Source organism: Lutra lutra, chromosome X (genome assembly GCF_902655055.1).
Source record: "Lutra lutra chromosome X, mLutLut1.2, whole genome shotgun sequence".
Taxonomy (NCBI): domain Eukaryota; kingdom Metazoa; phylum Chordata; class Mammalia; order Carnivora; family Mustelidae; genus Lutra; species Lutra lutra.
This window is the reverse complement of record NC_062296.1, coordinates 24,418,924-24,442,271: the sequence shown is the minus strand read 5'-3', so window position 1 is coordinate 24,442,271 and position 23,348 is coordinate 24,418,924. Positions and strand designations below refer to the sequence as shown.

The 23,348-nt window shown below is 38.5% G+C and overlaps 1 protein-coding gene across 3 annotated transcripts in view; it reads left to right on the top strand.

Annotated features, from left to right (window-relative positions):
- XIAP (X-linked inhibitor of apoptosis) overlaps positions 1–23,348 on the top strand; it is a 59,380-nt gene that overhangs the window by 20,745 nt on the left and 15,287 nt on the right. For 2 of the 3 annotated variants that reach the window (XM_047715198.1, XM_047715200.1), the window contains exons 2-5: positions 15,650–16,558; positions 17,611–17,710; positions 18,952–19,030; positions 19,723–19,765. In XM_047715198.1, the coding sequence (XP_047571154.1) occupies positions 15,682–16,558; positions 17,611–17,710; positions 18,952–19,030; positions 19,723–19,765 (1,099 nt within the window). In that variant the 5' untranslated portion in view covers positions 15,650–15,681. Of the gene's footprint in view, positions 1–10,366; positions 10,498–15,649; positions 16,559–17,610; positions 17,711–18,951; positions 19,031–19,722; positions 19,766–23,348 lie in introns of all 3 variants that reach the window. The other variant, XM_047715199.1, reaches the window with a different exon arrangement.

The following is a 23,348-nucleotide window of genomic DNA, read 5'->3' as shown; positions in this document are numbered from 1 at the left end:
GCTTTAGCTAAGCCAGTCTCTCGAACTAAACTAATACCTAAGATGGATGTTCCACTGGTTGGGGGATCGTGTGGTGGTTTACAGAGTAACTTGCATGGAATTTTTTTTTAGTTTGACAGGTGACCTAATAGGAATCTAACCTGTTCTGTTCCAACTTACTCTATTACAGGAGTCTTTGGATTACGTGGCCAGTGCTGTAATAGCTCTTAAATACTTGACCCATACCCTCCAATCTTGTGACTTTGGCTTCCAAGATGTTTCTTAGCAACAGCGTTTACCTCATGTGCTCATTAACCCACAGCAAAGTTTGTATAAACAGACACCGGTCTGGTGAGAACCATGAGTTCACCAATCAGTGAGGCCGGCTTGAACAGCAGACTTATAGGGCCTGAGCCTGTGTTCTCTACCCTATGGTCTTCCTTCTTATGACAACACAGCAGAGACAAAGGAAAACAGTGACTGTCTCTGGGAGGAAAAGAATCAATAAAAATCAAAAGTACTCAAAAAAATCAAGAGTACTCATAATAGATCTTTACCAGAGTGGCAATACCCAAGGAACTAGTTTCACAAATAGGTTTTCCTACTAATCTAAATTTAGAAAAGGAAAAAAAGAACTCACACCACTCTAATTTCCACTGGACCCTTCAGGCAGAAATCCAGAAGACTCACATGGTAAGAATTCTTACCTTCTGCCATGCCTATTGGAGATGCCAGGATTTCTCAGCTGCCGTAGCCCCGGAGCAAGCAGTGATCAGTCAGTCAAGTTGCTCCTGCCTGGCTCACCAGCTGTTGGGGAGAAAAGTTTTTTCCTCTGCTATTCCAGGTTCTTTGCCTGGTAAATTGATATAAAACAGACCAACAGGAGAAAAACAAATTTAAGTATGTACAGAAGCCACATAGTAGTATGAGAGCTGCAGGCAGTCAGGTGGTTGAGGGTTATTTGCCATCCGGAGCTTGGTGGGGGGGGTAGGGGTCTGAGACTTCAAAGGGGAGAGAGACAGTTTACAAGAAGGTGGGAAGAACAAATGTTTGATAAACAAATGTTTACCAGACCTTACGGAGAGTGTGGGACCAGAGAGGAATTTGATCTCCAGGCCTGGTAGAGCTTCCCCCAGCTTAAGCACACCTAGCCCAAATTCTTTGTAGTTTTCTCTAATATACTCTTCCTGGACGGGGCCCTTTATCTAAATTCCTTTAGGCAGTTAAGGAAGGTAAAAGCTTTTTTTGAGTCTTTGGGCCTTGATTTGACTTCAACTTAAAGTAATCCACATGCCAAAGTGGCATATTTTGGGAAAGCTTCTGAAACCCTTCAAAGGAAACCAGAGGATTTAAAGTACAGGGTAGGTAACATGAATGAGGTGACTTCTCGAACTGTTTGATCATGTGTGTATTGTCTCTTTTTTAAATATACATCTAGGGACGCTTGAGTGGTTCAGTGGGTTAAGCCTCTGCCTTTGGCTCAGGTCATGATCCCAGGATCCTGGGATTGAGCCCAGGATCTCTGCTCAGCGGGGAGCCTGCTTCCTCCCCTCTCTGCTTACTTGTGCGCTCTCTCTCTCTCTCTCTCTCTCTCTGTCAAATAAATAAATAAAAACATTTTAAAAAATAAAATGAAATATACATATAAAATTAGTGTTCAGAAATATGATTTGATGAGGTCATGATACATTTGTATAGTCATGTACTGGTCATCCATTTATGAGACTGATGCGCTACCTACTGCGCTAACAAGGCACCTTAGTCATCCATTTAAAATAATGTTCTAATCAAGATAAAGATGGATGTGGGAAGATGCTTATGCTATATTACTAAATGGAAAAAAAAGCAAGGGCTCCTGGGTGGCTCAGTCAGTTAAGCATTGGCCTTCTCCTTAGGTCATGAGCCTGGAGTCCCGGGATGGAGCCCCACATTTGGTGGGTAGAGGGGGGGGGGAATCTCTGCACAGCAGGGAGTCTGCTTCTCGCTCTGCCTCTTACCTCACTCTTATGCTCACTCTCACTCACTCTCTTAAGTAAATAAAACCTTTAAAAAAAAGATAAAAAGCAAGTTATAAAATACCATGTATAATAAATCCCCTCTAGAAATATTTATAATGTACATGTGCACATTCACACAGAAAAGTTTTTTTTAAAGATTTAATTTATTTATTTGACAGAGAGATCACAAGTAGGCAGAGAGGCAGGCGGAGAGAGAGGAAGGGAAGCAGGCTACCTGCAGAGCAGAAAGCCCGATGCAGGGCTCAATCCCAGGACCCTGGAATCATGACCTGAGCCGAAGGCAGAGGCTTTAACCCACTGAGCCACCCAGGCGCCCCTGGAAAAGGTTTTAAAAGGTTAAATATACTAAAAGTCGCAGCCTGCATAGTAAGATTCTTTTTTAATTCCTGTCCTTTGTAAAGGAAAACATGAAGGGTACCTAGATGGCTCAGCTGATTAGACGTCTGCCTATGGCTCAGGTCATGATCTCAGGGTCCTAGGATCGGTTCTTCCACACTCAGCAGGGAGTCTGCTTTTTCCCTCTGCTCCTGTTCTTCCCCACCCAATAAATTTAAAAAAATCTTCAAAAAAATTTCTTTTTAAGATTTTATTTATTTGTTTGTCAGAGAGAGCGCGCGCACACACACAAGCAGGCAGAGTGGCAGACAGAGGCAGAGAGAGAAGCAGGCTCCCTGCTGAACAAGGAGCCCAATGTGGGACTCGATCCCAGGACCCTGGGATCACAACCTGAGCCAAAGGCAGCGGCTTAACCGACTGAGCCACCCAAGCGTCCCAAAAATCTTCAAAAACTTTTTATTTATTTATTTATTTATTTTTATTTGACAGAGATCACAAGTAGGCAGAGAAGCAGGCAGAGAGAGAGGAGGAAGCAGGCTCCCTGCTGAGCAAAGAGCCCGATGTGGGGCTCTATCCCAGGACCCTGGGATCATGACCTGAGCCGAAGGCAGAGGCCTTAACCCACTGAGCCACCCAGGCGCCCCCTTCAAAAACTTTTAAAAAATAAGAAAGAAAACATTTGTATTAAAGATTGAGTTAATGTCCATCTTGAGATTTTTTTTTTCTGCCTGTTCAGATTTTAGCAAAGGTTTTGATCTGGGCTCTGAATAAGCATAAATAATATTAATTATGTCATGGATCTACAGTTTGGACTGTAGATGGTTTGTTTTTTTAATCAGAGGCAGCAGATTAACAAGCATGGTAAATTGCTTAAGTTTTGAACAGTTGCCAATAAAATGAAAGAGGGAATAGTAATATTGATGCTGAGCCTTTTTATGATCTTTAATGAATTATTGAGCCCCAAACCTCTGTATTCTTCGTGCAAAACATTGTTTTGGGAAACACAGGTGCATAATTTGTTAAAAGATGAGGGAATATTAGGGGCGCCTGGGTGGCTCAGTGGGTTAAGCCGCTGCCTTCGGCTCAGGTCATGATCTCAGGGTCCTGGGATCGAGTCCTGCATCGGGCTCTCTGCTCGGCAGGGAGCCTGCTTCCCTCCCTCTCTCTGCCTGCCTCTTTGTCTACTTGTGATCTCTCTCTGTCAAATAAATAAATAAAATCTTTAAAAAAAAAGATGAGGGAATATTAAAAAAAAAAGGAGGGAATATCTTACGGTGTGTCCATTCTGAGCAACTGTACCTATGGAATTAATTATTATAAATAATTAGGCAAAGACTGGAGGTCTGTGCTCAAAATTTAAGTATTACTCTGACTTTATAAATCAAGTATAGAACATGTAATTGATAACTATCGATTCTCAGTATGCCTTTGCAGGTGTTTATAGAAGTAGGTTTCATGATCAAGTACCTATTGTATATAGCACTATTCATAAGTTTAGGTTATTGACTGAGCTTATGAGCTAAGTGCTCATTAATGTCATTTAGTTATTTGAATGACTCTGGTGCTTAATTTTAGGGAATGAACTTTTGATTTGATTGAATGTGATTAATCTCAAAAACGTTTTGTTTACCGTTAATATAAAGTTAAAAGAGGGGTGCGTGGCTGGCTCAGTTGGAAGAGCATGCGACTTTTGATCTCAGGGTTGTGAATTTGAGCCCCACATTGAGTGTAGAGATTACTTAAAGTTAAAAGAATTATAATATGTCATGGTTTGGGGGCGCCCGGGTGGCTCAGTGGATTAAGCCTCTGCCTTCAGCCCAGGTCATGATCTCAGAGTCCTGAGATCGAGCCCCGCATCAGGCTCTCTGCTCCCCCCCCCGCCCTGCCTGCCTCTCTGCCTACTTGTGATCTCTGTCAAATAAATAAATAAAAATTAAAAAAAATATATGTCATGGTTTGAAGAACCCTACTAGGATAAACAAACAATTTGGCTAAAATTTGAAATTTTTTTAAGATTTTATTTATTTATTTGACAGAGATCACAAGTAGGCAGAGAGGCAGGCAGAGAAAGAGGGGGAAGCAGGCTCCCCACTGAGCAGAGAACCCAACTCGGGACTTGATCCCAGGACCCTGGGATCATGACCTGAGCCCAAGGCAGAGGCTTTAACCCACTGAGCCACCCAGACACCCCTGAATTTTTATGTAAATATAGCATAAAGGCTGAACTTTAAAATTGATACACCCTTTTTTTCAGGGCATGTCATTTTTAAAAGTTCAGCTTCTTAATATGATAAATTTACATAGATAGTACAACTTTGTAAATCCAAATGCTATTTCTAAACAGGGAACTAACTGGCTAATAATTTAAGGTAATTAAAAGAGGGATTAGCTTCCCTTGGGTCAGTGAGAATGTTCCTTATTTTAAAAGATCTCTGTGGTGGATCTTCTATAGGGGGAAAAGGCAACTAATGAGAAAAATTTGCAATATTTCTGCATGTAATGAGAGAGAATCTTTTTTTATTAAGATTTTATTTATTTATTTGACAGACAGTTATTTATTTATTTATTTATTTATTTATTTATTTATTTATTCACAAGTAGGCAGAGAGGCAGGCAGAGAGAGAGAGGAGGAAGCAGGCTCCCCACTGAGTGGAGAACCCGATGCGATGCGTGGCTCGATCCCAGCACCCTGAGACCTGAGCCGAAGGCAGAGGCTTTAATCCACTGAGCCACCCAGGTGCCCCAATGAGAGAGGATCTTAAGATAAATTTGAAATTACGGTATTTTATGGTGAACACATAAAATTTTGATTGTTACTATGAAAAATTTTATGAATCCTATATTTTTGAAATGTGATTTTTAAGTTTTTAAGTAATCTCTCCACCCAAGGTGGAGGTCAGGATTCAAAGGCTTCTCCTACTGAGCCAGCCAGTTGCCCCTAAAATGTGATTTTAATATTGGTTTTTAATCACTGAAGAATTATACTGTTTGCATGGTATGCATGTATTTCCTATTTTGTTCACATTTCTGAAGCATATATTAACAATTTTTAGTGCTCCCATAATCTCAAGTGTCCTGGGGAGATGGTGGGTGGGATGTGGTGTAATAATAGCAGTAACCTACTAGAGATGGTTTTGCCCACCATTCATTAAGCACTACTGTATGTTGATTTCCTTAGGCATTGGGAATACAGGTGTGGTAAGACAGTCCTTGCCAAAAAGGACCATTCTAACAATGTACTGCGTATATACACACATACAGACATACATGCAGAAATTATTACATCTTGTCCTAGTAAAACTTGGGTCATCAGCAAATTGTATAGAGGATATAGTAGGGGCACAAAGAGTAATCTTTCTGGGGTTTCGAGTGGAAGAATCTGCAAGGATGTCGTAAATGAGAGTCTTAAAAACATACATTTTCTGAGTTTTAAACAGATTCCTTTATTTAATTACATAATGTATTTAGGCATAATAGTGCTGCAGTGGGAGCTAATAGGGATATATTGCTTGCATAATTCCTGTCAAATTTTTAACATCATTGTTACTAGTTTTTTTAGGGCTGCCATAGCATGGTACCACAAACTGAGTGGCTTAAATAAACAGAAATTTATTTTCTCACAGTTCTGGAGGCTAGAAATTGGAAATGAAGGTGTTGGCAGGGCCACATTCTCTCTGAAGGCTCTGGAGACAATCTGTTCCATGCCTTTCTTGTAGCTTCTGGAGTTGCCACTGATGCTTGGTGTTCCTTGGCTTATTGATGATGCATTATCACTCCAGTCTCTGCCTCCACCTTCACATGGCCATCTTCCCTATGTGCCTCTTTGTCTGGGTTTCTTCTCTTATACAGACTTCAGTCCTTATAAGGGCCCATCCTAATGACCTCATCTTAACTTGATTACATCTGCAAAGACCCAGTTTCCAAGTAAGTTCACATTCCTAACCAGCGGTTAGGACTTAAACATACCTTTTGTGGGGGCATGATTCAACCTGCAACAATCATTTAGTTCCCTTTGTTACTGTGCCGTATCAATGTAATTACTTAAGAAATGCATTTTCATGATGAGAGGTTAACAAAGCCCCTCTGGTTGCAGGAATAATGTTATGAATTTGTAGTTCAGGGGTGCCTAGGTGGCTCAGTTGACTGAGTTGTGATCCTGGGGTCCTGGGATGGAGCCCTCCCTCACATCAGCAGGGAGCCTGCTTCTTCTCTCCCTCTCCTGTTCCCCCTGCTTGTGCTCTCTCTCAGGTGTTCTCTCTCTCTCAAATAAATAAAATCTTAAAAAATTTGTAGTTCATTAAGTGAGCCTGCAGTGATCAGATTTCTTCCAGAGACCAGAAGAGTGAAGCATAGACAGATTGTAGAGATCTGTGAGCTTGATATAAAAAAAAAAACACCACTAAAGCTTCTGCTATTTATTTGTTAAGAATGGTGATTTATTATTCAGGTGCTGTTTTGACTTTAAAAATTTTAATGGGGGGACGCCTGGATGGCTCATTTGGTTAAGCGACTGCCTTCAGCTCAGGTCATGATCCTGGAGTCCTAGGATCGAGTCCCGCATCGGGCTCCCTGCTTGACAGGGAGTCTGTTTGTCCTGCTGACATTCTCCACTTAATGCTCTCTCTCTCTCATTTTCTCTCTCTCTCTCAAATAAATAAATAAAATCTTAAAAAAAATTTTAATGGGTATTTATAGTATTTAATTTTCAGTCATCGGAGACATCATCCTAGTTAGCCATCTTAAATAAATTTGTATTAATTTGCAGACTTTTCATCACTGGTACACATATGAAACTGCTTAGTTATATTTTCAAAGGTGCTGTGATACTGAAACTCGTGATATTATGGAGTACATTGTTTTTTAAAATTGCCTAAGCCAGTAATAATTGACTACCAAACAACTTTTTTTTAAAAAATATTAATCTTTGTTTCAAGTAAGGCAGGTATTGTTAAAAAGCTTAATATCTTTCTGAATAGTGTTCTTTTATTAAATCTAACAAAAAATACTTCTCTCTGCATGGGATTTTTTTTCTATTGCTTTAATACTAGAGGTTGGTTTTTTTTTTTTTTTTTTCAATTAAATCAGGATTTTCTTTTTTTTTTTTTAACCATTTAGAGAATATGCCCTTCAGAATGTAGTCATTTGGGTCTTCCATTGCTTTAATAGCACACAACTGTTTCTAAAGGCATGCATGGGGTGCCTGGGTGGTGCAGTTGGTTAAATGGGTCATAATCTCAGGGTTGTGAGGCTGCATGGGGCTCTGCACTCAGTCCAGAGTCTGCTTAAGACTCTCTCTGCCCTGCCCCTCCCCCCAAATAAATAAATCTTTTTAAAAAATAAATAAAGGGGGCGCCTGGGTGGCTCAGTGGGTTAAAGCCTCTGCCTTCGGCTCAGGTCATGATCCCAGGGTCCTGGGATCGAGCCCTGCATCGGGCTCTCTGCTCCGCGGGGAGCCTGCTTCCTCCTCTCTCTCTCTCTCTGCCTGCCTCTCTGCCTACTTGTGATCTCTGTCTGTCAAATAAATAAATAAAATCTTTAAAAAATAAATAAATAAATAAATAAATAAAGGTGCCCATAGGAGACCTACCATAAAATTAATTAATTGGGGTGCCTGGCTGGCTCAGTAGAGCATGTGACTCTTGATCTTGGGGTCCTAAGTTTGAGCCCCACATTGTGCATAGAGATTAGTTAATGAAATAAGTTAGTAAATAGATTTGGGGGCAATTACCCATAAACTGTAAGGAATTTATATACTTCATGATATTCTTAATTTCTATATACATGTATACTATAGTGCTTTTGCACACTATACAATGATAAATACCAGGGAAGTCAGGCAAAGAATGAAAGTTAGCAACCTTACTCTTTTTTTTTTTTTTAGATTTTTATTGATTTATTTGACAGAGAGAGCACAAGTAGGCAGAGTGGCAGGCAGAGGCAGAGAGAGAAGCAGGTTTTCCACTGAGCAAGAAGCCTGATGCGGGACTTGATCCCAGATCCTGGCATCGTGACCTGAGCCGAAGGCAGCGGCTTAACCCACTAAGCCACCCAGGCGTCCCAGCAGCCTTACTCTTATTTGTTCTAAGTGGATATGCGAGAAATAAATAGCCTAATGAAAATAATATGGATGACAAACTCTACCTGTCAATAATAAATACCACAACTTTCTTCTAAAGTGTAGTCAGTGATCCTAGAATAATCCCGCTGAAGAAGATCTAAAATCTTTGTATAAATCTGTGCGCAGATTTATCTGTGTATAAATTTGTGCACAAATCTGTCCTGTGTGTAAAAATCTTTCAATCTATGTGTATTTTGGTTTCAAAACAATTCACACTACTTGAATACATTAAAAAGGTTCAAAAGTGCTAACATATGTGTAGACACAGCAAAAAGAATGCTTTCAATGAGAGAGGGAATGAAGATAAGACTTAAAGGAGAGTCTCCTATATTACCAGAGTCAGTGCCATTAACTGCATTTAGTAACAAATTATACCTATTTGTAACTAGTTTATAAATACGTAAGCCGTAAGATGAGCAGAGCGAATGTTAAAAACTCACAGAATTTCATAATTTGGGAACATAGCTTCAGTGTTTCATAATATGGAAAGAAGCTCCTAAAAACAGCCAGTTGGTTTGCTTTCTTAGAAAAAACTGCATTTCAGAAAATGATTTGTAATGATTAGGAACAAGAATTTTAAGAAATAAAATATTGGGGCACCTGGGTGGCTCAGTGGTTAAGCATCTGCCTTTGGCTCAGGTCATGATCCCAGGTTCCTGGGATGGCCCTGCCTTGGGCTCCCTCCTCAGCCGGAAGCCTGCTTCTCCCTCTCCCACTCCCCCTGCTTGTGCCCTCCCCTCCCCCCCCCTCGCACTCTCTCTCTCTCTGTCAAATAAATAAATAAAACCTTTAAAAAAAGAAAATATTGAGAACATAAGAACTGAGGTCCTCAGGGTAGAAAAAGATAAGAATTAGACTTCATATTAGAATTTGAAGAATGTAGTTGAAAGAAAAATTAACTAGGATCTTTGTAACAGGTTAAATATTAAACCACCTCACATAGAAGTGATTTTGTCCTCTCAACCTACTTCTGAAAATGTACAGTAACATCTAGTTTTCCATATAAAAAAGCACATAATTTCATTAGCAAAGGTCCCTTTGGTTTAGCCTTAAAATCACATCTGATCGGGGCACCTGTGTGGCTCAGTGGGTTAAGCCACTGCCTTCGGCTCAGGTCATGATCTCAGGGTCCTGGGATCGAGCCCCACGTCGGGCTCTCTGCTCAGCAGGGAGCCTGCTTCCTCCTCTCTCTCTGCCTGCCTCTCTGCCTACTTGTGATCTCTCTCCCTCTGTCAAATAAATAAATAAAATCTTTAAAAAAAAATCACATCTGATCCAGGGCTCTTGGCTGGCACAGTTGGTGAAACATGTGACTCTTGATCTCAAGGTTGTGAGTTCAAGCCCTGTGTTTGGCGTAGCATTTACTTAAAAAAATTTTTTTTAATTAAAAATCACCTCTGATCTACCAGTTCATACTAACAGTTGCCAAACTAGCATTTAAATAGCTTTATCAAGATACATCTCACCTACCGTAAAATTAAAGTGTACAGTTCTGTTGCCATTTAGTATATTCACAGTTGTGCAACCACCAGTACAGTCTAATTTAGAATATTTTCATTACTCTGAAAAGAAAACCCAGTAACCGGGGCGCCTGGGTGGCTCAGTGGGTTAAGCTGCTGCCTTTGGCTCAGGTCATGATCTTGGGGTCCTAGGATTGAGTCCCGCATCCGGTTCTCTGCTCAGCGGGGAGCCTGCTTCACACTCTCTCTCTCTCTCTCTGCCTGCCTCTCTGCCTACTTGTGATCTCCGCCTGTCAAATAAATAAAAAAAAGAAAAGAAAACCCAGTAACCATTTGCAGTCACTTCCTAGTCCCCTTCTGCCCCAGCTGTGCACAATCACTAATCTACTTCCTGTTTCTATTTATTTTCATAACATTTTAAACTTGCAACACTATTGTTCTCATACCTATTCCAGGGCACTGACTCAGAGGTTTAGAAGTTCTTCAACTAGCCATATTTACAAGTCCTGTGACATCTTCATTCAGAAAACATTCAAATGATGACTTCATAATATGATTGTTCCATATTCTAAGAGGTTTTGATCTGGTACATGTGTTTCAATTTCTATTTGTGCCACTTGATAGGGATGTTACACTAAGAAGGAATAAAACCATTTTGTCCAGACTCAAAATGAAGTTTATTCCAGGCTTTCTGATAGTGAGAAGAGCTTTAGGAATCTTTTATAGCATACATTATCTTCATTAATAATGTCATCTTCATCACCGTCTTCATCCTTTGGTCAAAGTTTGGTTTAATTTGCTGTGGATGGCCAAGAAGGCTATTATTGGTAGATTTGCTAGAGCTCCTGGAAGTCCTACTGTTCGTAACGTTATTCTGGTTTACTTGTCTGGCTGTTACGATGAAATTGCAACTGTTTCAGTCATCCTATTACTTGATCAGAACTCTTCTGAAACTTCTATGCCATTAACTTCTAAAACTTCATCATTAATATCCAGTAATCCTGCGCCGTGAACCAGAAAGATCCCTGGGACTTAGCAAAGCCATGTGGTGTCTCCCTTGGGCTTTCTGAAACCATTCTGGCTATCAAGTCCCGGGGAATGTTCAGTCCTGTGTTTGTAAAGATAAACTAACCCTATGATGTTTTTCTGGGAGGATATTCATGGCTGTAATAGAAGATGCAAGTCTAACAGCTTGGGACATACCAGTGACGGGGTGTTGAGGAAGCACAATGCATTGAGTAAACATTTTCCTTCTTCGTTAGCATATCTATACCTTAGGCACTATATTATCTGCCTCTTCTCTTTTTGTATAAAGATCCTAAGCGTGGGTTGTCTGTTGCAACACCTTTGTGATAATTATTATTTATAAGTAGTAAGTCTCCGTATAAGTAGCATAGCCTAATAAATTGTCATCATTAGGTGTCTTATGAACATGTCGTAGTAATCCATAAAACTACTCAAAATGTCCAAGGTTTGCTCTTTCTAGCAAAAAACCAACGAAATTAATTGCCAGACCTGCTCTTCACCTCCAGGATGCCCTGGCAACCACTGTCCTGCTGAGTGCTGGGCTGCCTCTGTATGGAGTGCCAGTTGGGCGCATGTGCACACTGAGCTGCAGCCCAGGAATCCACAGCTCAGCAGATGCACCTATCAAGGTAGCTTGGATCTTGGTGCTCAGCTCCGCTGAGCTCCACAGGGCTTTCACAGGGCAGCAAGGAGTGATCTGGCAGTGCAGCTGGTAGAGGCACAGTTCCCCCCACCTCTCTGCCGGGCTCCAGTGCAGGAGGTTGAGGGGGCAGTTAGCCTATCCACCTCCTTGCTTTCATCTACCTCCCCCATGACTAGGCTCCTGACCTGGGCCTGGGCTCCTGATCCAGGCCAACAGTGCCAACCTGAGAGACTGTAAGTGAAAATATTATTAAAGACATTTTACAGGGTGGTGGGGCAGACATTCTGGAGAAAAGGATCACCTGTATTCCTGTCATCCTAACATAATTTACCCACTTAATATAAGTTATCTTATGATAAAAGAAAGGGGGATGCCTGGCTGGATGTGTTGGTGAAACATGTGACTCTTGATCTTGGGGTTGTGAGTTCAAGCCCCATGTTTGGGGTAGAGTTTGCTTTTAAAAAATTACCTTACAGGTCTTATTCATGAGTATATATTGTCATGCAGTGGCAGTCTAATGTACAAATTACTTTATGTCCTATTCCCCATTAAAATAACCTTTTTTCTGTATATTTAAAAACTTTAGTAATAAAAGCTCCCTACTTGGCGGGGAGTCTGCTTCTGCCTCTCCCTCTCCCTGCTGTTCTGCCTGCTTGTGCTCAGGATCTCAATCTCTCTCTCTCCCTGGCAAATAAATAAATAAATAAATCTTTAAACAAAAGAAAAAGAAACTTTTGTATTATGTGCAGATATCAGTAGGTGGGTTTTATGTGTATATTTTTCTCTTCACTCTAATCCCCCCCCCATTACCACATTTTTGATAGATTAACAATCGATCACTCCTTGGTACCTGTTCATGGCTGTCTTTACCCAGTTGACTACGCTAAATATGTATGTGTACTGTGTGTGTATGTATATGTACATGTATGTGTATTTTTGGGTATGTATATATTTTAAACAACATCTCACTATCTTGAAATCTTCCATGTCCTTCGTATAAACATGTAGCACTGCTTGCTGATTCTTTCTGTGCCCCTGTTGGTTTCCGTGATACCATTTTTTCCCAACGACCGTTCCATTCAAGATTACTGACTGCCCAGCCCCTTTAATGTCAGAGATTTCTTTGACATCTTTCTCTCAGTGCCTTCTTACCTTTCTGCTTACCCAATATAAAGCGTGAGAGTGTGCTTTCACAAAGAAGCCTTAAATGATCTCAGCATACTTTATTACGTTTAGACCTTTTCACATCTAAAGCTTTTTATCACCCTCCTCCAATATCTGTACCCCATTTTCTTTTCTATTCACAATTCCCGTGCTTCATCTATACTTACTTTCTAAATATCATCTCTCCCACCTTCATTTCACTTAAATCCTTTATTTAAAAAATCCTCTCTCTCATCCCTTTCCTTTGGTGCCTTCCGCCAATCCCAAGGTTTCTATCTGTTGTCAGTCATTTTTCTCCCTTTCACCCCTAACCTCTGGTAATTCTGCTTTCGCTCCCTTCAACAAAAGCTCACACTCTGATAATGTATGTGTAGTGTTCAGTTGGGTGCTTCTGAATAAATATCTGCTTTTCAAAACAGTGAAATCTAAACTATTAGCATGGAAATAACCCTTGGGAAGATGAGGTCTCCACTTGAAAGCTTCAAATAGAGATTCTCCTGCTATTATTGAATGATGGAGTTTTATATAATAATATCTGAAATGGGGTGACTACTTGAACCATACAAAATGTCCACTATTGCAAAATGAGAATAGATCCTTGATTTTATACTTCTGTTTTGATTGACCTGAGAAATAAAAGTTAGCACTAAAGAGAAGGTAATTTTCATATGTTTTAGATTATATTGAGCATTAATTCCTCAGGGTCATTATGGACTTAGAAATGTTTTGTTCTGCCTCCTTGTGTATGCCCAAGTGCTTTCTCCTGATGGGAGAAATCTATAAGACCCCAATCCATTCTTCACTGCTGTTGATTGTTCGAACCGTTCCTCCTTGTATTGAATTAAAATCTACTGGCTAGAATTATATTCATTGACTCAGCTTCTATCCTCAGGCTACACTGAATTTGATCCCTTTCCTATGTAACAGCCCTTTAGATAGCTAACGGTAATTATTCTGTCCTCTACAGCTCTTTCTCTCTCTCCATATTTTTTTTTCCCTTTGAGATAAACATTCTCAGCTCTTCTACCTGTTCTCACTGAGCACCAATTTCATCATCCCGATTGCTGTCTATAGATAGAACGCTTTGTTAATGTTCCTTCTGAAGTGTTTTCAGTACTGAAAATAATAATCAGTGTGTAGCTGAATTGGGTCCAGCCTTGTACATCTGGACATTAATGCAGCCCGGAGTTGCTTTAAATTTCTTTTTAGTAGCCATTTGATATTGGCTCATAATGAATTTTTTAAAAAATAAGCTCTGTACCCAACATGGGACTTGAACATATGACCCCAAGATCGAGTCTCAGGCTCTACCAACTGAGCCACCCAGGCACCCCTCATAATGGAATTTTTAACTAACTAAAATCCCAAGATTTTAATATAGAGATTTACCTTCACATGACTTCTTTCCAAACCAAGTTTCCATTTTCCTTTAGTTGTACAACAGATTTCTAAAGTCAGAATGTAATGTTTAATAACCCTGTGAAATTTCATCTCCGCCTATCAGCCAGCCTTAGTTTCTTTGAATTTTGATTTTTGTCATCTAGCTTACGCTGATTGAACAAGGGGTCTTGAAGCTAGTGTCAAAATGTTTTCAGACATCTGGGAAACAATCATGAAGAATCATGGAGCCTATCTTCCAAAAATTGTTGTATGCAGATAATAGCTCTTGCGGTATATATGAATTACTACCATTGTAAATTAACAAGGCCAATTGAAAGGCTAAAGTTTATTGCCAGCCTGCAGGACAGAAGCCTTGTGTTGAACATTACTCTGAGATGATGTTCTAAGACATATTGTGCCAACATAATGCCAGGGCTCCTTATTCTTCCCAAGAAATCAATTAATGCACATTCGAGGTAGAGACAGAATTATTGTGACTTTTTTTTTTTTTGCCAAGCATATACTGAGCACAGTATTAGGAACAGTGTGAGATTCTGGAGAATCAGGTTTGCCTGAGGCAACTCTGATTTACGCCTGTTGTCCTAGTGTAATTATTAGTAGCATCATTTTTCACTTCCCAAAGTGTCTAGGTTTAGAGGATAAATTATCTGGCCACCCTTCTCATAATCCAGCTAGTTCCTTTTACTATTTTATCTGGGTTAAAGGTTACACAGCTGTAATTCAGCAGCTTTAATGAGGCTGCAGTAGTACTTCTCTTCCATTTGAGCAGATTGTTTCTTGACCATGGGAAGTTGATAGCAAAAGTAACTGCAGTTAGGGTCTACCCATACTTAGTATTTTTCCTGAGCTACTCTCTAGAGGACAGTAATATATACACCTGAAATGATCTGATTCCAACAAAAAATGGACTACAAAGTCCTGTTTTCATATGCATGAAAATCAGAAACATTTGATGCTCTTAAAGGACATATTGGAACCAATACTATGAGTAAAACTCAAATACCTTTTGCCAAGCAGAAAAGTAAAGAAATACCAAAAATTAATTCATTAAGATTCTGAACATACTTTTTTTAAATTGTAAAAACTGAACTTTGATGCCCTGAATATATAATGATCAATTATAACAATTATGCATAGAGTTTGAGAATCTGCATATTTTATGCTTTTATGTTTTTCCTAATTAATAATTTTGCACCGTTAATAATTTTAATATATTCTGTATCACATAGTTTCCATGTTTATGTGAAATAAGCAATTAAAAATGAATACTTCTATTCTACCTGCTAAAATATTACTTTCCTCTAAAAAATGAAAATGCTAGGTTTTATTTTATAACTTGAATCTTGTCGTAATATAGAGCTCTAGTATTTAGAATTAGAGGGTTTCTTAGAGATTGTGTAATTAATTTTATGTCATCAGAAGGTAATTTGTTAGCTCCTAACATCAAAATTATATTGCCTATGTTTCACATTTTGGATTTCCTAATGTAATGTTCTCTTTTTAGAAAAGGTGGACAAGTCCTATTTTCAAGAGAAGATGAGTTTTAACAGTTTTGAAGGATCTAAAACTTGTGTACCTGCAGACATCGATAAGGATGAAGAATTTGTAGAAGAGTTTAATAGATTAAAAACTTTTGCTAATTTTCCAAGTAGTAGTCCTGTTTCCGCATCAACACTAGCACGAGCTGGTTTTCTGTATACTGGTGAAGGAGACATCGTGCGGTGCTTTAGTTGTCATGCAGCAGTAAATAGATGGCAATATGGAGACTCAGCAGTTGGAAGACACAGGAAAGTATCCCCAAATTGCAGATTTATCAATGGCTTTTATTTTGAAAATACCGCTGCACAACCTACAAATCCGGGTATACCAAATGGTCAGTATAAAGTGGAAAGCTTCCTGGGAAACAGAAATCATTTTGTTTTAGACAGGCCATCTGAGACTCATGCAGACTATCTTTTGCGAACTGGTCGGGTCGTAGATATATCAGACACCATATACCCGAGGAACCCTGCCATGTGTAGTGAAGAAGCTAGACTAAAGTCCTTTCAGAACTGGCCAGACTATGCCCACTTGACCCCAAGAGAGTTAGCTAGTGCTGGACTCTACTACACAGGTATTGATGATCAAGTGCAGTGCTTTTGTTGTGGTGGAAAACTGAAAAATTGGGAACCGTGTGATCGTGCATGGTCAGAACACAGGCGACACTTTCCCAACTGCTTCTTTGTTCTGGGCCGGAATGTTAACATGCGAAGTGAATCTGATGTTGTGAGTTCTGATAGGAATTTCCCAAATTCAACAAATGTTCCAAGAAATCCAGCCATGGCAGATTACGAAGCACGGATCATTACTTTTGGGACGTGGATATACTCAGTTAACAAGGAGCAGCTTGCAAGAGCTGGATTTTATGCTTTAGGTAAATTTCATTATAAAACCAGGCTAATAACTTACTTTCCAGCTATTCTAGTGCTTTTAAAAAGTAGATTCCTTTAGCCCCTTGAACTGGTAAATATTTAGGTGTAGGCTGGCATGATTATATCAGTATTAATCTGCAAACCCTTATGTTGAATCTGCGGTGTAATCACTACGTTTATGGGAGAATGACTACCATATTGTGACTTATGTTTACCTTTATGTGATTGTTTTTTGGAGAAGGATGGCATGCAAAAGATGATAGTTCTCCCTGAGAGAATGGGTCTGACCATAATATTAACTCTAATTTATTGAGCTCAGTCATGTATTACATGTATTACATGCATTCTTTCTACATCTCATAAAAAGAGTTAACATTAGAGAGTTTAGTTTGGCTGATATTAAAATTGATATCTGCCTTTTGTACAGAAACTGTATATTTGAAAGCTGACCTGTATGATGCCTTCTTGCTTCAAATAAGCACTTCTCAAAGGGACTGCTGTAAACGTGTCAGGAAGGGCCATTGGTGTGATGGCTTCCAGGAGTATTCAGAAAAATTACACCATTATATATCTGACCCATTTATTTTAGGATTGAGTTGTACCAAAACACAAATTATTAGTTATTTCAGTATTTTATTTACATAGTCTCCTATAGCCATCTTGAAAGCTTGTTTAGTGTCATGTAGCCCTAATAACCATAGAGAAACTTACTTTGTATTTTTGTTAAGCTGAACTTTACTGTTAAAGTTCCACAGTTTGAAAAAAGTGTAGTATTGGTGGCCCTAAATGACATGTTAGAAAGAAGGTAACAGTCATAATTTTTTACATAAAAATTGGGCGTGTAAAATACCTCAAATTAAATCAGTGAGTTTACTATGCATTTCCTCCTCAAACAATCATATCTTTTACTTAGATATGAATTTGAATGTCTTCCTTGAAGCTGTAAGATTTTCATGTAATTTAGAAATGATTAATTTCTTGGTGTAAAAGGGGGTATTTTTTATAAGCTTCCAGTTGCACAAATACATGTATTTTTACTTGTGTCTTCTCTTAGGGGAAGGTGATAAAGTAAAATGCTTTCACTGTGGAGGAGGGCTAACTGATTGGAAGCCCAGTGAAGACCCTTGGGAACAACATGCTAAGTGGTATCCAGGGTAAGGTATTTAAATGTTTATTCGGGAACAGGCAAGTTAGACATTTACAATGGGAAAATCTTGAATAACTTTTCACCTCAACTATTTTTGCCTTCACCATGGCTTGCAATTCACACCAGGTTTATAAAAATGGGGTCACCAGGGGAGGTGAACCATGAGAGACTATGGACTCTGAAAAACGATCTGAGAATTTTGAAGGGGTGGGGGGTGGGAGGTTGGGGGCACCAGGTGGTGGGTATTGTAGAGGGCACGGATTGCATGGAGCACTGGGTGTGGTGCAAAAATAATGAATACTGTTATGCTGAAAAAATAAAAAATTAAAAGTGAAAAAAAAAATGGGGTCACCTACTTTATAGGAAAAGAAAACCCTAAGCCTTCTCTGGTGACCAAAGCATTTGTTGCTTATGTGTTGTATCTATGACATTCAGATGATTCTATTTCTAAACAGCAAATTAGGAATATATAGTTTTGTTGTTGGAAGTGGGTTCTTTTCACAGTGGGCACAAGAGAGCCCTTGTTGCCAAGGATTTTCCCTAAGAACCCATCACATCCCCTAGCAAATAGTGCTGTGTCTCACTGATTCTAAGACATACAGTTGTTCATATTTTCAGATTTTTGAAATGCGGACACATCTAGTGGTGGGTCATAATTTAATTGGCACTCTTGGTACATAAAATAATCATGCTTCTTATAATCAGTGGCATCTTAGAATGATAATGACATACTCTAAATGTCTCTTTGTCATCTTTAAAAATAAAGTATACATATATGTAGGTGGTGTAGAATTTTTGGCCTGCAAAATAGTACAACTTAAAACTTAAGAGTGATTGTTTGAAAATAAACCTTAATCTTAAAAAGCCTTAAAAGGAAAGGTTGAAAGCCCAAAGAATTCCTTCAAAATGTACAGTTGGTTAATCCTTTAAATAAAATTTAAGATTAACTATTTGAAAAAAATGTTTGAATCTTAAGGCAATAATGTAATAACTTGTTAAAAAGTTGAAAGTTCTCACGTTGGTATTTTTTGCCTCTCTAAAATTAGCAAAGTAGCATAACAAAGGGAACCTTTTTTTTTTTTAACTTTAAAACGACAGTTGATAGGGAATTGGATAACATTTCATTTTGCAGCTTCTTAGAAATGCCAAAAAGCAAGTTCATGGAATTAAGACCATGGAGATTATATCTTTACTTATACTTTACTAATTTGTCAGCTACCAAAGTTTAACCTTCTTTTAACTGTTTAGGTGTAAATATCTGTTAGAAGAGAAGGGACAAGAATATGTAAGCAATATTCATTTAACCCATTCACTTGAGGACTCTATGGTAAGTCACATATTGTAGAATACATAATTTTAAATATTTAATTTCTTTTGCAATGATTTCTTGGTGTAAAATTCACAGTATAGTATCTTAAATTAATAATGTATAGTGAGCCTTAAAGAGGAGATCTTGAAGAATGCTTGTTCTTGACCTGAAGCAGATTTGTGAAAAGGGAATCACCATGAGCTGACTCATTCAGTGATCACTGTAAACAAAAATGGGCTTGAAGAACTAAAATACTTAATCCCTCAGCTTCTGAAATTACTTTTGTGTAATGTGTTTTATACTCATAAATAGTTGTAAACTTTTCATAGACAGTATTTTAAATCTCAAAAACGTATCTAAATTGACAGTGCAGTCTGGGGTGGCCAAGGTATCAGTACCACATGGGAAGAGCCATGGACTAGAATGGAAGGCCTGAGTCGCCATTATGGCTTTACCATGAACTCTCTAGCCTCAGTGGAGTTGGCTTTATCTCCCTGAGCCTCAGCGTCTTGTCTGTGAAGTGAATGGATTGGGTTAGATGATCTGTTAACTTCCTTCTAGCTTCATCATATTATGCCTCTTGCGAACTCTCATATGTTAAAATGGAATAAAGCCAACTTAAAAATTCATGATTAGTGTAACTTTTCAAATTGAGGTAACTACCTTCTACCAAAAAGAATTCTAATTTATAATCCATATTTCTATTTTAGGTAAGAACTGCTGAAAAAACACCATCATTAACTAAAAGAATTGGTAAATATGTTTATTAAAATAAATACACCTTTATTTATTTTTTTAAGATTTTATTTATTTATTTGACAGACAGAGATCACAAGTAGGCAGAGAAGCAGGTGGGGGGGTGGGGAAGCAGGCTTCCTGCTAAGCAGAGAGACTGATGCGGGACTCGATCCCAGGACCCAGAGATCATGACCTGAGTTGAAGGCAGAGGCTTAACCCACTGAGCCACCCAGGTGCCCCTAAAATAAATATACTTTTAATTTCATTACCAGTTTATTGCAGTTGTTATTTATAGGGTGGAGACATAAGGCTATTCTTTCAAGGTAATTAAGGTATCTTTATTTAAGATGAGATTGCTATAAATCTAAAAATTAATGAAGTGCCTATAAATTTAAGCCAGATATTTATATATTAATAACATTCATGTGACAAAGGTAACACTGTACATTAATTGTACTGGAAAAATTTTCAATGACACTAAATCATATTAAATTATAAGTTATATAGTTACATATATAAAATTATATTAATTATACTTAAAAATAATAAATAAAATTTTAAGAAACAACATTCCTATGGAGGTTGGGCAGTTAGCTTTTCTAAGTTCAGGAGCAGCAGCTGTCCATTTGGATCCAAATGGCTGTCCATTGCCATTTCTGTTAAAATCAAAAAAGGAAGAGGTAAGTGTATTTTGTCCCAGGTGCTTCTTGAGTTACCCGGGATCATGAATCCAGTGATCTGCTAATGTGCCATCACCATGATCAGCTCCACCTGCTTCCTTATCCCATGCCATCTTTGTGCCTCCCCCAGTTTCTTCGAAGAGGGGCTTGGTTCAGTTTATTTCCTATTACATTATAGAGAGGTAGAGGTTTTTATCCCGAAGATTATTTACTCATCATAAACATGTTTAAAAACCAGAAAGATACTATGTTAAGCAGAGATGATACCATTATCAGATGAAGAGACGCAGTCAATGAGGTTAAGTGACCTGCCCACAGTTACATTATGAATCATTAATAGAACTAGGACTGTAAACAGGGTCTTCTGAAACGTACATCACACTGTTGATCTTGTTCTCAACTTAGGCATCATGTTTCAAAAATAGTAAAAAAAGTTTAATTTAGAATATGTCTGCTAATTCCACACTCCTTACAGCATCATCTAAGGGTTACAAGAGAAAACTATATATAAGCATAAATATGCTTAAGAAGGAGAGCCACTTTGATAATGTTTGATACAGGTTTTGTAATGGGTATAAGTAATAAAGTTTAAGAAATCACTTATTCCAGCCTATATTTTTTAAATTATCCACAAATGAAGATTCTATAACATTTCTTGGGGCGCCTGGGTGGCTCGGTCGTTAAGCATCTGCCTTTGGCTTGGGTCATAATTCTTGGGGTCCAGCCCCACATTGAGCTCCTTGTTTGGCAGGAAGCCTGCTTCTTCCTCTCCCACTCCTCCTACTTATGTTCCCTCTCTCACTGTGTCTCTCTCTGTCAAATAAATAGATCTTTAAAAAAAAAGATTCTGTGACATTTCTTCATAGTAATCACCCTAACAATGTGTACTTTTTTTTTAAAGATTTTATGTATTTGGGAGAGAGAGAGCATGAGCAGGGAGAGATCAGAGGGAGAAGCAGACTCTGCTGAGCAGGGAGCCCGATGTGGGACTCGATCCTGGGACTCTAGGATCATAATCTGAGCCGAAGGCAGTTGCTTAACCAACTGAGCCATGCAGGTGCCCTATACTGTACTTTTTAGGACTACTGAGACTCTTGCTCTAGTTCAGGATTAATGTTTTAAAATTGACATGTAATTCATATAGCAAAAATTTCACCCTTGCAAACTGTACACTTTGGTGTTTTTTAGTATATTCACAGGGTCGTGGAACCATTACTGATAATTAATTGCGGAACATTATCATAATCCCTAAAAGAAACTGTGTACCCATTAGCAGTCAGTCACCATTGCTGCCCCTTCACCCTCAAGTCTAGCCAGACAACTACCAATCTACTTCTATCTCTCTGGATTTACCTATCCTGGACATTTCATATAAATGGAATAATATGTGGCTTTGAAGTTCATCCATGTTGTGGTACTCATATGAATCCTTCCTTCTTTTTTATGGGGGAAAAATTTTCCATTGTATGGGTAATACCACATTCTCTTTATCCATTCATCAGTTGATAGACATTTGCGTTTCCACTTTTTGGCTCTTATGAATGATGCTGATGCTGCTATGAACATTCGTGTGCAAATTTTTGTGTGGACAAAGGTTTTTAATTCTCTTGAGTATATATTTCAGCATGGAATTGTTGAATTAAATGTAGTAACTCTAGATTTAACCTTTTGATAAATGGCCAGTTTTCCAACATGGCTGCACCATTTTACATTCTCACTAGCAGTGTAGAAGGGTTCCAGTTTGTTTCTCCACATTTTTGTTAACACTTGTTATTGTATGTCTTGTTATTATGTCCATCTTAGTGGATGTGAAGTGGTATCTTATTGTGATTTTGATTTGCATTTCCCTGATAGCTAATGATGTTAGGCATCCTTTTGTGTGCTTATTGGCCATTTGTATGTCTTCTTTGGAGAAGCGTCCATCGCCTTTGCATGTTTTTCAGTTGGGTTATTTATGTTTTTGTTACTGGCTTATAAGAGTTCTTTGTATATTCTAGTTTTTTACATGTAAGTCCCTGTCAGATATATGATTGGCAAATATTTTCATTTTCTTGCTGGTGTACTTTGAAGTATATAAATTTTTAATTTCAATGAAAACAATTTATCTTACTTTTTTGTTGCTTATGCTTTTAGTATTATATCTAAGAAACCATTGCCTAATCCAAGGTCATCTATGTTTTCTTCTAAGAGTTTTATGGTTTTATCTCTTACAGTCAGGTCTTTGATCCATTTTGAGTTAGTTTTTATATATGTGTAAGGTGGGGGCCCTTTTAATTATTTTTCATGTGGATATCCTGTTGTCCCTGATTTTGTTTTTTAGCAGGATAACCTTGAGATACCTACAGGATATCCAAGTAGGTGGGTCTTAAAATCTGGAACTCACATAAATAAGAGTAAAATTGTGGTATTGGGGGGACTATTCAGAGAGATTGTTAAAAAGGGGGAATCAGTGAGGGAATAGAAGGGAACCACCAGTGTCTAATCAGGTGAGCAGAAGGAGCCAGCAAAACAAGCTGGAAAAAAAAATCAGACAGTAGAACCAGGAAAGAGTGATGTCCAGCTGACCTCTGGACATATCCACCTAGAAATCTCAAAAAGCAGCTCAAATTCAGCATTTCTTTTTTTTTTTTTAATTCAGCATTTCTAAAAAATCACTCAGACTGAATCCAGTCCTGTTCTTTTCCCCCCAAACTGGTTAATAGTTCCTCAGTTCACAAAGTCGCCCAGTAATTTGAGTCATTTTAAGCTCTTTGCTTTCCTTAATCCCTCTACATTTAATTAGCCACCAGGTCTGATGAATTCAACCTTTTTAATATTGTCAAAAATCCACTGGTTCTGCCCTAGTTTCTGCCCTGATTTCTCATTCAGTTGCTTTAGTAGTCTCATAAATGGTCTTTTATCTGCATTATAACTAACCA